The sequence below is a fragment of the Pezoporus flaviventris genome, unplaced genomic scaffold, assembly GCF_033815535.1.
Source record: "Pezoporus flaviventris isolate CSIRO_AGI_PZ_B2104156 unplaced genomic scaffold, CSIRO_AGI_Pfla_v1 ptg000013l, whole genome shotgun sequence".
NCBI classification, from domain to species: domain Eukaryota; kingdom Metazoa; phylum Chordata; class Aves; order Psittaciformes; family Psittacidae; genus Pezoporus; species Pezoporus flaviventris.
The window spans coordinates 41750224-41766884 of NW_026892561.1; the positions used below are offsets into that span (position 1 = coordinate 41750224).

Consider the following 16661-nt stretch of genomic DNA (forward strand, 5'->3'; position numbering starts at 1 on the left):
ATAAGACTGAAATGATATTGAAGCAATGTGGAAGCTGTGTTCTTCATATTAACAAATGGCAATCTTTCCCTTGTCCTTTTTGTTTCATCTGCATTTTGACTACACTGTAATTTTGTAAAGCACTGGTTTGCATTGCAGAGTCATGGCGCAATCATTGTTTATTGTATTGCTGTTATATAACATCTTTTATAGGCGTATATACTTAATTCTGATCAGATTAAAAAACACGTCGTATATGAAAATGTATAGGGAAGTGGTTGTAACAAACTCAGAAAGACAAAAACGGTGAAATTACTCTTCACAGAAGGTACACTAGCTCAGAGAAGGTACATCGCTTCAGTACCCTGAGGGCAGTTGCTGCGTAGAGGCACCTGTAGGAAAACAGTAATGACAGAGGTAAGTGGAGCTGGATGCAAAACGTACATTACAAGACGCCTTGGTATTCAGAGTCCAGTTCGAGAGTCACCTAAAAGAAATTCTTTTCCTGGCTATGCCACGTACTTCCTCTGGGGGATCTTGAGCAAGGCGTGTTTTGACCCAGATTTCAGTTTCATCCACTAACTTTTCAGTTAGTCCCCTGGTGACCGGCACCTAGATTTCCCTGGCTGAGCAGCCTAGCTTTCAGAGGTACCATGCTGCTGCTAACTTACAGTCTGACATTTCCAAGACACGCTTCCTTTTACAGCCACCGTCCTTCCCTGAATGACCTATATTTAACTCCAGGCTCATGTAAGAGCTGCCTTAGGTGGCACCCTCATCTTTCAGGCATGCATTGCGACAAAAGCACAAAACATAAATAAATAAACCCGCCTTGCATCATGCCATCCTGCGAGCCTCCGCGGAGGGATACGCCTACCGGTGACATGATTCAGACTGGGGGGGACAACTGACATCCGGGAGACTTCAAAGGGCAAGAAATAGGAACAAACCGCCTCTCTTTTTTTAGCTGTGCATAGCAAGGTTCATACCAGTTAACCAAAGCACGGGGTAGGTGCTGTCTGTATGGGGCCGCAGCCCGTTTTCCACAGGCAGCGCCCACGCCACGCATACTGCCCGAGGCCCGCTCACGCGTGGGTGCCGACACCTGCACTTTAGCCCTAATGAAGCACGGCCCACAAGCACAAAAAGCAGGCCACCGACGGAGCGGGAAACGCCGCCCAAAACAAAGCACAACAACTCTACAGCATCCCGCATCAGGCACCGGACTGGGACCCCTTGGCCCAGAGCAGCCCCGCCCACCCCGCTTGGCCCAGCCCTACCACGTAACTCTCCGCCAATCAGAGCCACCCTCTCCTCCCGCGCACCTCCCCTTGCCCTCCGCCTGGCCCCGCCCACCGGAGAAGTGCAACCGGCCGTCTCGCGAGAGCGGCGGAAGCCTCGCGAGAGCTGCGGGGCAACAGCCTCCCGTCCGCCCCCGCCCCTCCCCCCCTCCTCCCCCCCCCCCGCAGGCGGCGCTCCGCCCCGCGGCCCTCCCGCCGCCGCCGCCCCCGCGGCCGGATCTGTGTCTCGCTGGCTGGGCGGTGGGAAGGAAGGCAGAGGAAGGGGGGGCGCTTGGCCCTGCGCATTGAGCGATGTTTGTCCGCCATCGCGGCGGAGGAGGAGGGTGAAGGAAGCGCCGCCGCCGGAGCGAGGGGCCTGTGCCGCCGCCTCGCCCCTCGCCGCCGCCTCCCCCGCCGCTCCCCCCGCCTCGGCTGGGCCCGGCCCTCCCGGTCTCCGCGCAGCACCGGGGGCCGCAGCCCGGAGTGAAGGTCGCCAGCGGCCTCCCCCGCTCGGCCCCCGGCCCCGCTCCCGGGGTCTACCGCCCCGCCGCGCGTCTCCCGGCGCCCCTCCGGACGGGAGGCGCCGCAGCCGCCGGGCCCGAAGATGTCGAACCTGAGCAAGGGGACGGGCAGCCGGAAGGACACCAAGATGCGGATCCGAGCCTTCCCTGTGAGTACCGGGCCTAGGCCGGGCTGAGCGGCCGCGCCAGGCCCCGGCCTCCGCCTGCTCGCAGGCCCCGCGGCCTCGCCGCCCTGTCAGCCGCGCCGTGTGCCCGGGACCGCGGGACGGGCGGGCTAGGCCGGCCATGAGCAGAGGCGGCCTGGGAGGGTGCCGCGGGTGCGAGCGGTGCCGGGTGAGCTGTCAGCCGGCCGGCGGTCTCGGACAGTCCTATGCGAGCTGCGGGGGGCTCGAGGGGGACGTGCGGGACCTGCATTCTGGGGAGCAGTGGTGTCTACCACACGGCGAGTGGGAGGTGGAGGAACTGGTCCCCGTGATTATCGTCTCCCTCATCAGTCAAACAAATCAATTACGAAAATCCACGTACGGCTTGGGGGGGGGAGTGGGGAGGGGGGATCGCTTCTTTGTTTTCAGGGAAAAAGCCTCAAAGAAGTCCGAGATTATACGCCTACATCAACGAAATTAGTTAGCCCCGGAAGGTGTGTGTGTGTGGGGGGTGTATTTATTTACGTCTTCTGGAGAGTTTCCTCTTGATGAATTTACCGCACTCCCTGCTCTGTAAAAGAGGCTTTAAGTCGTATGATTATGAGATTTAGGTGGCACAATGCCAGCTATTCAGAAGATGTTACTGTAAACATCTAGGTGTAGGTAACTTTCATGCATGTTCGGTAGAGCCATGAGCGTGCCGTCCCTTTGAGTTACAGAGGGGAATGAGCCAGATGATTAATTTAAACTGCCATAAAGCTTGCTGTGTTTTGACAGTTGGTTCAATTAAAGCTTACAACAGCATTAACAACTACAGTGCTATTAATGGTATTGAGAAACGAGAGAAATAGAAAAGTTTCAGTCTGCCAGAGGATGGCCAGAAAGTATGTATGTATGTGTTTGTCACTGTATACATTAAAAAGAAGATACTTGGTTGAGTCTCTGGCTTTTAAGGTTTAGTGTTAACTTTTTGATGCTATATCTGATCCCAGTAGGCAGTAGTGTAGAACTAATGTGGCTTGCCTTTATAGAGAAACTGGACATACCTGTTTATCTTCTCCAAGGAATATATCAATGTGTTCGTTTCATCAAAACTTTTACTGATGAAATTAGGGAATTCCTTATATGCTCAGCAGCTAGCTTAATCGTAGCAACCTGATTTATGCATCTCTTACGCTGTCATCTACTTTTAATCATTGACAGTTCTATTTAATGGTAAAAGTTAAAAAGAAAAAATGGCCTATGAAGTTATGAATTTCAGCTGATGAAAGGTTTTTGATCTCCAAATGATATTTACTTCTGTAAACACCATTTTCAAAGAAGTGTTGGATTGTAGGAATAAAGAAAAAGACTTACTGCAACATGGATAAGGCTAGCACACACCTGTAAAAAATAAACCATGACAAAACCAGTATGTGTATCTTATTAGAAACTGTACTAAGAATATGGCCATATTTTAACTTGATAAACTGATTCATTTATTCCAACTGTGAGTATGTCAGTATGGATCAGCCAACAAAGGCAGACTTAGCAATAGGATGAACTTTAGTTTGTGTTTTGCTTTTTTCACCAATATTGTAAATGAGCATCTGCAGTTTGTATAGAGAATTGCTCTTGCATAAGGTTAAGTGTGATCATCAAGGTTTTTTGCTTCCAAAACTGTTTTTGCTAGCATTGTCTGGCTTTTCAGTTGCTTCAGGAATGTCTAGGTTAGAAGTTTTTTTTTTAAAGTCTTCCTCTCCCTAAAGTAATTCAGTAAGTCAGTAGGCATCAATACCTACAGATCTTAAATGTTGACATCTCTTGACAGAATTTTTACAGGTGTCCCCTTCAATGGATTTCCTTTAAGACATTTAATTGACAAGTCTGTTGATGAAGTCTTTACAGAAAAGAAGCATGTACTTGGTTGAGAGATCTGGAGGGTTTTCCTTTCATAATTGCAGAAGGGAATAGCTGCAGTTTGTGCAAAAATTTTAATATGGATTTTGTGGAGGCCTAAGGGGATGTATAGCTTTGGTCCTGCGAATAGTGCCACTGGCTGCAGTGGGATTATTCCTGTCAATGAGGTTGCATAGGTGTAGGGGATAGAGCCTATATTTAGAAAGTGTACTATTTGTACTTCAGCTACTGAGATTCACTCTTTTATTTCAAATTTGGTGGCTCTGCACTTCAGTTCTCAATTAAAATATGCTTCCAGAGGTGACTTCATGGGCTGCTTCAATTTGTCTTATTGATCATCTTTCTTCAGCAGGTCTGTCCGTTGTAAATTAGTTTGCTTCTTGCATGGAGGTAGCTATTTACTATTGTGTTAAATTAGAAGTAGCCAAATTGGACAGGAGGCAGCTACCCCCATGTAGGTTCTTTAATATTTTTTTCATAATGTTTTTATATTTCTGGTATTGATGTATTCTATAGTAGCTAGAGGAAAGGAGAAATAGTCATATATTACTGCACCAAAGTTTTCCTTTTCTGCCTTACTAGAAACTAAGTAGAAATTGAGCAAAACCTTTGGAAACCACCAGTGTTGCACATAGAGGTTATAATGTTCTGGAATTAGTTCTATTCTGTATTCTTTCTTTATTTTTTTTTGCAGTTGGTGGCAGCTTATCTGTCACCCCAAGTGTCCATTACTGTTTGCTAGCTCCTGGTATGTGCTCTGTGCTTTTTCTTACCTCAAGGGCAATGACTTTGAGTACATGGCGTACTGTTTTGAAGCAGGTTGTAGAGTAATCAAAAGTGCTTGAGGAAAATAGTTTTCTGTACATTTAACCAAGTTTTCTGCTCACAATAGAAAAAATGTATTTATTTTTCTTTTTTAAACATGAACTTAGTAAAAAGAAGTTTCTTGTCTTCTCTTGGTGGTCTTGACTTAGACAGCGATAAACTTTGCATCAGAAGTAATCCAGCTGAGGATGCAGTCTTTCTTGAGACTTCAGACTTGGACATTTAAAAAAAAAAATCTGGAAAGAATAATGAAATATTTTTAATGGAAGTACTGTATGTTCGGTAAAACGAACTGATGAGATTGTTTGTGTAGTGAAGTAACTGCATGTACCACTGTAGAAGACTTTGATTGTGCTGCTTTCAATAACTGCTCATGATATTTTTTATAGCTTCATCATATATAGCTGTTCTATATTTGTATAAGGCCTATCCAGGTAGCATTCAGAGCAGAGTTAAAGGGAGAGATGGAATAGAGTAAGAGTGCTTTTGAGCGAGTGTAGTTTTTTTTGTTTCTTAAGCAGTCTTTAAATAAACTTTCTTGTTTCAAATTCATACACATTGCAACAAATAGGATTATGTTGAGGTTGGACACTAAAAGTAACAAAATAGAATGATTGGGTTGGAAGGGACCTGAAAGATCATTTAATTCCATCCCTCTGCCATGGACAGGGACACCTTCCTCTAGAAAACTGATTTCTTAAGTGTCAGGTAATTTTCAGTGATGTAAGTTGGATGTAGTTTGGAAGTTTTTAGGTTTTTGGTTTGTTTTTTTTTTAATGATTTGGAGGAGTGCGGTAGTATTCTTGCTGAAAGCACAGTATGTACATTATGCGAAAGTGCAGGTTTGGTACTTTTGCAAAACATGAATTAAGTGCACCTATTCTGAGAAGTGTTGGGAGTTGTTTTCTTACCTTCTGTGGTTTAGTATATAATATTCTCAGGGTCTCAGATTGGCTTTCTTTGTTTAACCGTCAGTGAGCCCATTACTGCTGGCTACAAGAATACTTTAAAAGCTCTCAAACAAGCTTGCAACAAACTTAGTGTGTGGATGATTCAGTTGATTTGTGAAAAGTGGTGCCAAAGAATGTTAAATTTGCACATAAAACTTTCGGAAAGATGTGATGTCTGTACCAGAGATATAGCATGTATAAATTATGTTTCCTGTAAGCGTTTGAGCTGTGTTGCTGTGACTGTTTAGCTAGTGGAAAACAGTAGCTTTAAATGTGGTTTTGATGGAAAAGTTCTACAAAATTAAATAACGCACTTCTTACAGAAGTAAACAAGGAGAATTTGGAAAGCATTTTGGGAATTTATTTTCAAAAATCATGGAAGTAATGTTAAGTTGTGTTGAGTGAATGTTTTTGCAAGAACATACAGCCCTTTTCTCAGTGCAATGTGTCGGTTGTCACCATAAAATAGTTTGGACAGATCTGTCTGAAAACCAGCATGACTTGGTGTAGGTTACTGGGTTTGATCTTTATAGTCAAGGTTTTGTTGAGTGCTTTTAATCATTTTCATTTCCTGCCGAGCTATATCTTCTCTAGAGCAATGCTACAAAGTAGTGTTTTGCCAGTTCTCCAACTGTTCCAGTAGATCAGTATTGCATGGTTACATTATGAATTCTGAAAAGTATTTAGAGATATCCTACATATGTATTTGCAATAGAATGTCTTTCAAGTATGTGTGTTTATATATATGTATATATGTATAAAAACTTCACTGATTCATTTTGTTTGAAATACCTGTACCATAGAAAATTCTCATTTCATCTGGTCTTGTGCAAAAAGGCAGACAGCCTTTTGTTTCTTTCAGACCCATTTATCAATTGATGTTGCTTCTTCCTCAAAGTTCTGTAAACTTAGAAGTAAATGGCTTCAACTGTTCCATCAGAAAGTATTAAGACTCATATTTTCATTGCCACTGCACCATTCTCCTCAGATCTAACAGCCACTTGTTTCATGCTTTGTGTAGGCAGAAGGCTTTTTTTTTTTTCCTCAGGGAATGCTGACTGCTTCTGTGTTTTGTTCTGAATTTGGGGGAACTGATGCAAGTTGAGATGAGGTTTGTTAAATTTACGCTTCAACCTAAAATGTGTAGATCTACCAATTCAAGAGGTTGATCTACATTTGGTGTCTTCTGTGAGCATTTTATAGCAGGTAAACCATAGAAAATGTGCTGAACTGTAATTAAGTTTTTATGTGTTCCGATTATGTAAGCAATGCTTATATTTCTTCTGTGGCCTATAACCAATGCGGCATGCGTGCTATACCAGTGAGTGGATAGAGTCATGGAGGATGGGATGAGGTTAGAATTGGAGACAGTTTACTGCAGGCTTTTTCAGTTCTGATTAAAATAATGTAAGCCCACTCTGTGCAGCAAGATCTTTTGGTCAACTTAATATTTTACAGGGTTGGTTTTGTGAATCCTGATTGCTTTATATTCTCAAACATGTATATATATAAGAGCATCTTAGCTATTAACTCATATAGTTTATACAGTAGTACAAAGTTAATGTTCACAACTAAAATGCTAATAGGTTTAAAGCCTAGAATTAAACCAAAAAACCTAAAACACTGTTTATCTTTTTCAACGGGAAAAGGTGGCTTGGTGTAGGTCTCTCTGCCCCCTCATTCTTGTGTTATACAGTAGTGCATTATTAAACAGGAGTTACTGTTTTTTCCCTGGTAGTGGTAGGTAAAAGGGCTTTATGAGAGTTGCTGTAAAACTGATCAGAGTTTTTGGTGTTCTGCGTAAAGAGTTACAATAATAGTAAGGAACATAAAAATTTAAGTGAGTTTTCCCTTAGGAAAAAAAGTTACATTGTTTCAAAATGTTTCTTTTTCTTAATCTGTTTTGTGCAGATGTACACAGTGTAAGTGGCAGCCTTTCTCAATTTCATACATGTATTCTGAAGTCTTTGATCTATAGGGCAATTAATCAGTAGTATAGGTGCTTTTAAATTTTCATCATCTCAACTGATCTTCAGTGTCTGATAATCTCTCTGTATGTGATGAAAACATTTTGTGACAGACTGGGACAGATTTTCTTAAGATTAAGTGCTGTCATAAAATGAATGGTGATTCTGTTAGAGTCTGAAATAGGTTCTTGACCTTATGCGTATGATCACTGGAGGTTATATTTGGGTTGCTGTACCTGTGGAATAGCAACTCTTGAGAAGTGAGCTTGTGTTTCTCATTCTGAGTCAGTTTTTGCAGAAACAAGGAGTAGGAAAGTGCTGTAGTAGAAAACAATAGCATGGCCAAGCATACTTCTTATCTATAATTTTTCTTAAGTTCAGTTAAAACCAGTAGAATTTTTAAGTCACTAATGGCTCTTTCATGAGGGTGAAAGTACTGGTGTATCAGCAGAAGTACCTACTGTTGGATGACTTAAAAGGACTTCCTCATTGATGTTTTTAACACGCATTTTGGGGAAGGAGAAAAGTGCCTTTTATACCCAAGTATAGGAAGGAGAACAAAACTGTAATAAACATGTTTGGATGGTGCATGCTGTGGAGTTGCTGGGATTCTTCAAGTAGTTTTAGGCAAAATTAGTGTTTGAGGGCTTGAAACTGTCTTGCTTGAAGTTTAAATAAGGTATAATAGTATGGAAAAATTTGCGCAGTTACTTGCTTTATTTGTTTATGGTTATGGATGAGGTGTATTTGTGGAAATGCCAATTTTTGGTTTAGTACTAATGAGCATAAACATTAAATACAATAATAAATTATGCATGTGAATGATATGAAGTTGGCTAGCTTATATAATAAAATTCACAACATTCATTTCTTGTACTACATATAGTCTGAGTACAGGCTCTGTGTGTCTCTTACATTTTGCATGGAACAATCTTTATTGAAATAAATTCTTTTTACTTCCACACTACTTCTGCTTTTAAAGTGTTGGTAGCATCTGGGCAGACCAATTTTTTGATAACTGATATTTTTGGGGTTTTAATTAATTATTTTTTTTTCCCATTGCACTCATTCTGGTGTAAGTCTTGCTCTTTCAAGCACTGCTGTTTTGTGCATCCAGTCATGGTGCAAAAATCCCCCCAGAAAAAGGTTATTGTCAGCATGCAGTGGTATTGATTATCTGTAAATGTGTAAGTAAATTATTAAGTGTATCTTCCTTCTCCTTCTGAAGTAAGCAAAAAAGAAGTCCTCTCTACTATCATAAAATTTTATCTTATTTACTGTACAAATCCTTGTATTGTTACGGTGATAGCATAATGGAGGAGGAGTTGTCATCAAGCCCCCAAGGTCTCTAAAAGCCCTCCTCCCCTCCCTTGCCCTTTCTTCCTTTATTCCCCCCCCCCCAATCATTCATTGTGTTCCTTGTTTTGAAATGGCCTCAGGAAATGTGCCTACAGTCTGTATAAATTGGCGTCTATTTCGCGTATTTTCTCTTTAAATAGTGTTGATTTGTGAACAAATGTAAAATATTGAACTACTTGTAGGTTTATCTACAAAAAAAAAAAAAAAAAAACAAACAAACAAAAAGCACCCACCCACCCCCCTGCAAAACAAACCAAAACAAAAAATCCCCAAAACGAAGAAAAAAACAGAAATGATTCTTGTGGGATTTGCACTGAAGTTCAGTGGGCAAGGAGTGGGCCATTTGTGGTTCAGGGAGGCTTTCTGAACCTAGATCATTGAGGGTGGAAAGTTAATGAACTAATGGATTTGTTTTTTGCAAAGAGACGTGGTACCCCTGAGGAGACTCTACCTTCCACAGAAGGTACATGTGTGCAGAACAGCATTGCTCTTTCCACTGGCAGTTCTTAACTGGGATTGAGGCATGCAGCATCCTCGTTATTCTTTAAAGTCATTAAAATGTTAATATTATACAAATCGTCAATAGAAAAGATTTGCCAAAAAAAACCCACCATGAGTTTACCTTTTCCTAGATTAATGCTGTGGATTTCTACTTTGTAGTGTTGGAATAATGTGATCACATACTGAATCAGAGTTTTAAACTTAGGTTTGGTTTGGTATTTTATCAAAAAGAGAGGAAATATTTCTGTGGGTTTAGGGTTAGGAGTGATATGAGTAGCAGGCTGGGTTCTGATAGTGCTGCTTCTGTGTTCAGTGACCTGTTGTCTGTTATGGGTACTGCATTTTACCTGGGATGCTGCAGTCCCATGCTTGGGTTTTAAAAGGAGATGGAGTGTCAGGGACCTAAATCAGATTGAATGTTACAGCTATTTTTAATCTTTGCTAGTAAGTCTTGTTAAGTTGTAAGTAAACAATCATCTTTCCTTTCTTAAGACTTTTGTGGGTTGGAAGTCATTCTAGTGGAAGAATGAGCCACCTTCCATATGCTGCAGGGTAAGGGTCTGCACATGGGCAGTTGTCCTCAAAGCAGCTTACTTGGGGTATTTGCAGTTGAACAAATAGCTCGCTCATAGTCGCATAGTTCTTGGGTTTTGAAAAGCGTGTCCTTGGCTGTTCTAAGATTTTACCGCAGTGCAATGCAAATGACTTGAATGAAATTTTTAGGGTCTGTCCTTTTTTTGTAGATGAGGAAAGGCAAGCCCAGTAGTTTGTAAAATTTTGTGCCACTGTTTCCACTGTCATTTCACCTTTGACAGGAGTGTATTTAACAGCTATGGGCACGCAGCTGAGCTCTTGAAATGCAGATGTACCTGTCTCTCCCTGTGCCTTCTAGACCTCCAGGATACTGCTGACATATGAGGGTGATGATTCATTCCCAGAAATTCAGCTCTTCTTCATTCCATTTCTGCTGTTCTCGTTATGTTCAAGTATTTTCTTTTAACACTGACTTCATTTAGAATTGAAAACTTAAAGCTATTGTCTTTCAGGAACATTTTTCCTGCTGTTGCACAAGCCTTTCAGACTTTTTCCCCCCCATAACTTTGAGTGAAGTTGTTTTAGGATTGCTGCTTCTAAAGTGGGTCAAGATGGCTCTGAATTTCTCATTAGTCTTCAAAATATCAATACTCATTTTTATTCTTTTGGTCAGGAGAGAGGAAGTAGGCATATTTTTGGTGTCAAATCTTTATATTTGTTCTTCTGTTTCATTCAGAACGGTTTGGTTGGTTTTTTTTTTGTGTTGTTTTTTAAACAATTCTTAAAAGTCTATCCTGACATGACTTCTTTTTTTCCCCATACATGTTATTTGAACTTTAAATAATCAATACAACTACAGAAATAAGACAGAAACTTAATTTATGTCTGAAAATCCTTTTCTTACCTTGCAGAGTTAAATGTGAAAGATCAGACTTTCTGAAGTGTAAGCTTAGATCTAAACTTCAGCTCTGATGGTTTCCAAATTAGTACAGAAGTATAGACAGTTGTTCTATACTACTGTTAGGTTGCAGTGTTCTTAGGAAATAAGTAGTTTCATTGTAGGTGTTTTATAATCCTTCGTTTTCAGGCACTATAGTAATGAACACTGGAGAAATGTTACTGAATGTGTTAAAAAGAACCTTGGTAATGTCACTACTTTGGCTATGTAAGCACTTCCATTCTGTAGTAGTGTCAACTATCTTTTGAACTAGAACTTCCTATATTCAGCCTCTTACCAGTTCAGTTCTTCTAGAAGCTTGCACAAAAGCAGTTGTTACCTTTCTAGAGACGATGCTTTTAAAGCAAGTTTCATAATGGGATGGCAGGTGGGCAGGAGCTTGTACCACGGCAAGGGGAGATTTAATCATTTACAGATGATGCTTTTTCAGAGGCATTTATATTTGTCTCCAGGTGCTGGGATGGGGGAGGTAACTCTAAAACTGGCATTTCTGTATTTTTAATTAAATATTGTTCTGCTAGCCTCTTTAGGCAAAGCATGCAGTTGTAGAATAAGATTCCTGGTGTAATCAGTAGCGTCTTTGAAAATTTACGTTGAAAAGAAGTTAATATTGTTTTTCCACAGTATCCAATCCTTCTGGAGGACAACATCCTTCAGGCCTTCCTGACTAAAGCGTATAGAATCATAGAATAGAATCATAGATATGAAATAAACACGTGTATTTCAAGATGTTTGGGTCTTGTGGAAAATAAATAGTAAGACAGATGAATGTGTAAGAGACAGTTAAGCTTTGTTGAGGTGACTGTAAGTACTGTAGTTACTGACTTTGATTATCCTATGATGTTACTTAACTTACTGATGAAGTTTTTATACAGAACCTTAAAGACTGGTTTGTATGAATCCATATATACCAATAAGTGAATGAAAAATGAGGCTGGTGCGCTATCATTCATTTTTCATTGACCCACTCAGACGAGTAATATTCTGTATGAATATCTTCTGTATGAATGAGAGTTCTGTTTGTATTGGTGAGAGTGACTGTTGGAAGATGTGCTTTGTAAGTTGAGCATTATGAATTGCAAATTGAACCTGTAAGTTGACTTTTAGACTAATGTAGATTGTCCTTAATGGACCTGTAGGAGAGGAAAAAGAAAGGTAAGTTTGTCCATGAACTTGCATGTGTTGTGCAAGAGTCTGAATCTGTAATGGAAAAAATGAAAGAATTGCTAAATCAGAGAGTCTGAAGTGTCTTAGAGTAGTGAATACTCATGGACCTTGTTTTGGATTAAATAGGTGCTATTAAATAGTATGCTCCAGCAATTTACTGTTGACTAAATATGTTGTGTTCTACAGTTGAGAGATGATGTCTTCTGAAAGGCTGTTGACCTTAGTCTTTGTGTATACCATGCATTCTTACAGTTGATCATTAGTAGTTATAACACAAAGCATGAGCTAGTGGTGGGAAGGTGTGGGAAGGTCTGTAAATGGGGAGATGTCTGTCTTCACAGAATCAGCACTGTGTAATTTTGTGTTTCACTTTATGCTTATTTGTTTGCCTCTCCAGGTTGTTTCCATTGTTTATGTATTGTTTAAAGAAATGAAACAATAAGTTTTAGATTACCCTTTGCTTTGTGTTTATTCAGTAACTGCTCAAATTTACATAGTTCATAGTCACAGTTCAGATGAAGTAGGTCATTGGGAGGAGTTGGTGTTCTCATTTTTCCCCCATCTTTCCTCCAGGATATAATGTTCCACAGATTTGTAAGACTAAAGTTGAGGAAGAGCATTTGGGGGAAAAAAGAATAAATTGTATTAAAAGTTGAAATTTAGAGTAAGTGAAGTATGTTGGCAGTTTAGGGTTAGTTTCTTTCTTAATCAGTTCCTAAAATGTGAAATTAGTCTGATATTTCTTTCAATTTGTTCAGTCTCCTAGACATGTCAAAACTGTTGCTGCAGTATGACATTTTCTGTTAAGGACTTCTTTTAAACTTTTCATATAGGCTGTTAAATTGCTATTGTGTGGTGAAGCTCTTGTCAGGTCTACCTGTAGTGCTGCCAAACGTTACCTTTTGAGAGGAGGAACAAATCTTTTTTTCCTGGGCTTTAGATTTACTAGAAAAGGAAGTTCTTGGAGGATATTACAGTTTGCTGTAAGGCTTATCAAAACCAATCAACCAAACCCCTTCCTCTTCAAGCTCCCACCCTGAAGCAGCACTTGTTTTGTGATGAGACCAGTAGTACTCCTAGACAATGCCTTGGAGGTAGACCAAATCTGTCAGGCACTACACAGGAGGTACAACACCATCTTTTAAGGAACAATCACATTTTAATCTAGTTACCTCTTTTGCTCCATGCTAGCAGAATAGCTTTTAATTGCTGCAGAACCATTTTAAGCAAAGTGGGGAAGGAAGGGGTTTTGCTGCAGCTCTTGGGTGTATCAGTTGACAAAGTTGTGTGTTTGACTTGCTTCTGCTGCATAAAGCCTGACAGAGCTGGGAAGGAGAGGTGGATATTGTGGTTCCTGCATTTCTGTTACTATTGTCATGGAGCCCTGCCTGTTGTACAGAGGTTCACGCCTTTTTTGGGGGCAGCCTAGAGATGTTTTTTCTCTTGACCTTTATGGGATTACTGTCAGCACTGGTTACTCAGCTCATCTTCTGAGCCCAGAATGGAGCATGGTGCAGGCCGTGAATATTTCTTGCGGGAGGAATCTGGAGAAGTTTAGTGTAGAGATTGCCCACCCAAACAAGGATAAGGCTTGTATCTTAAGGGATGAGTGAAGAGCAAAACACATATATAAAAAAACATACATCAATACTTAATATTGTAAATGATAACTGCCATATGCCATAAGCAAACTACAGACATAGATTCCCACCACCACACACACTCCTCTGAGGGAGTATAATAGTGCAATAGGCATTTCCTGACACTCCTAGGAGATGTGGATAATACTGGATCATCATCTCCAGTTTTGTTATAAGTCACCTTTGAGCAAAAGCCTAGTTATTAGGATCAGTTTTGATGGCACATTGCTATGACTTCCCTGTCACTCTTTCAGCGGATGGCCAAAGTGAGCTAGATGCAGGAGAACAGCAGTAGGTTATGGTGCCCCTTACTTTCTTCATGCTCCCTCTCTTAGCTTCCGGTTATGTTTTTTGGTGTATAACAGTCAACCTGTTCAAATAACACTATAGAGGAATTTTATACCTGGTTGTTTTGGTAGTTCAGAGATTAGTTGTTTTTATTTGTGTGTTACAGAGTTGTTAGCTTCTTGAGTGCTGATGTTTCTTAGGCAATGAGGTGTAGCCAGTATATCCTCTTCCAGATATGCTCATTGCTGTACAATGATCAAAACCTCAAAATTTGGAGAAGTATAAATGTTGAGCTCTCCGTTTATCATTAATAGGGGTGCATTTTATCTGCTCTGTAGTTGAAGAATGTGTAGTTCCATATCTTAATATGCTATTTTGAGATATTCTTGGAGCAGACACTAGGCAATGGATCTCCTGTCATTTCCAATACTTGTATTTTAAATTTAACAATATTGGAAGGGTTTATAAAATTTCAAGTAGTGATTAGGTTCTGAGGCAGAAAATGTGTTGCTCTTGACCTTTTCTGGATAACCTCAGCCAAGTTTCATTCAGAGGGAAGGATCCTGGCTAAGGATGCTGAGTTATTGTGTAACAGATTATTTAGTATTATATTGGTGAATGCCCTGTCTTGAAATGGAACTAGACTGTTAGTTCTGTCAGCCTCCCTTGCCTTTTGGACTGTAGGTCAGGACCCCTGTGGTGGCAGTTTTAGATGGCAGCGGTCAGCTCCTGCTCATTTCGTCTGCTGAGGGGCAGGAAATGAGGAAGTGAGAACAGGCTGCAATTACTAGGTGCAAATGTTTGCTCTCAGAACTGCTAACTAACTTTGGTATCCACTCACTTCCTTCAGGGTAGAGAGCGTAAACACTTGAATTCTGTACTTTCAGTGGGTTCTCAGTGCAGTGCTCTGGTGCATTAGACCTAAAGGATTTCATGAAAAGGAATGAGGCAGATGATACTTATGTTTTCTGAAAACTTTGACAAATACTGTGCTGCAATAATCATTTCCAAATTGGTCTGTTTCACCTGGTAGTGTATAGAATTGTGGTAAGTGCTCTGCAGCTGGTCTGTACAAAATTTCAGTAGTGGTGTTTGTGCCCTGTTCTGCAAGTGTGTTTGCAGTCTGTTTAAAACTTCTGAGAATTAACAATGCCCTATTTGGTCTGAGATCTTTGTGAGAACTTTACAGAACTTGTCTAGAAACTTCTTTTGCAAGGATGAGAAGCTATGTCTAGTCTCTAGTACTGTGATTACTAGTTCAAGTGTCTCCTGTTTTTACTGGTTGGTAAATTCCTGCTGGATACTCTTGCTGAAATTCTGTAGGCCAGCTATAGGCTCTTCCTCACTTCCTTCTTAACCACCTCTTGCTTAAGAAGACGAAGTAGCTACTTCTGGTAAAAAGAAGCTGGTGTAAACAATCAAGAATTCAACAGATTCTTAACCGTTTACTGCTGTAAACTGCCTTTCCTTACAATTAATCTTTTAAGGAACTCTTCTAAGTAAGAGGAGCAAGTTCTGTAGTGTTAAGGTCAAAAACACCAGCCAGTTGGTTCCAGCATGTATTAATGCATCATGGGGTTGTTTCTCCCAGGGACAGGATGTTGCACTTCCCTTTAAACTAAATGAATAGGAGGTAGATGGTAATATTTTGCATGAAGTTTTATGTTAGTACCAAAGCTACTTGAATAGAGCTGTTTGACCCTTTTGATTTAAGGAATGACAAAGTTATTTGGAAGAGCTGATGTCTACTTTTAGCTTCTAGGAGGGAGAGATGGAGAAACCTATTCATGACTGTTACTAGCTTTACCTGCTGATGTCATGCTTTTCAGGTGGCAGTAGACTGCTGACAGTGATTGTTCATTCTCAGAGACTTCAATAGGATGGACAAATGTTGAAGAAAAGGGCTTGCATGTGTCTGATCCTGCAGTATGGCAGTACTGTGGCATAAAGGATCTTTTGAGTCTTTTGCTGACTTTTTTTTTTGGTGGATTGATTGCACTTTCATTGTACAATGACATTTTAGTCTAATTTCCTCAAGATGTACTTCTGCTACACTTTGAGCTCAGATGTTTATGTGTTAAAGTTGCATCTTTGAATCATTAGCATTTGGGCAGCGGTTTGTGGAAGTTTTCCAACTAGTGGCTTCTTATAAACATCTCTCTCTTCTGCCAATAACAGACTTGATCTCTCTCCCATTCCCCAAGAAAGGTAATGTTCAGATAAACTGGAGTGCATTTATGTATTTCCTCTCTTTGGACACTGGTTTCTTACTATCTTGATGAATCCAAGAGTAACCACTACTGAAATTACTGGGACTTTGCTTCTGAAAGATTTTCTCAACCTGGGAGTTTGTTTGTTTTGGTTTTTTTTTTTTTTTTTGTTTTCTTCCCAAAGCACCAGCAGAAGCAGTAATCTAGTTTTTGCTTAAATCTGCAAGACTGGAAGGCACAAGCAAGGCATTACAAGTACAACAACTGCAGAGTTCAATTTTAAAATATAACCATTGGAAGAAATCTGGGAATGAGCATGGAAAAACATCTGGATTCTGATCCTGTATTCATATTTGTGGATCACTTACAGGCTTTGTTGTTGATGGGGATCTAGAGAGTTGCATAAATCTTCACTCCTGGGTCAGACTGGGAGATTAGAA

General features: G+C 40.5%; 1 protein-coding gene across 1 annotated transcript in view; it reads left to right on the forward strand.

Moving 5' to 3' along the window:
* The first annotated feature begins 1460 nt into the window (after positions 1-1460).
* Positions 1461-16661, forward strand: part of CUL3 (cullin 3) — a 59111-nt gene continuing 43910 nt past the window's right edge. Inside the window, exon 1 of the mRNA XM_061453020.1 lies at positions 1461-1929. Coding sequence (XP_061309004.1) covers positions 1864-1929 — 66 coding nt within the window. The 5' untranslated portion in view covers positions 1461-1863. The remainder of the gene's footprint in view (positions 1930-16661) is intronic.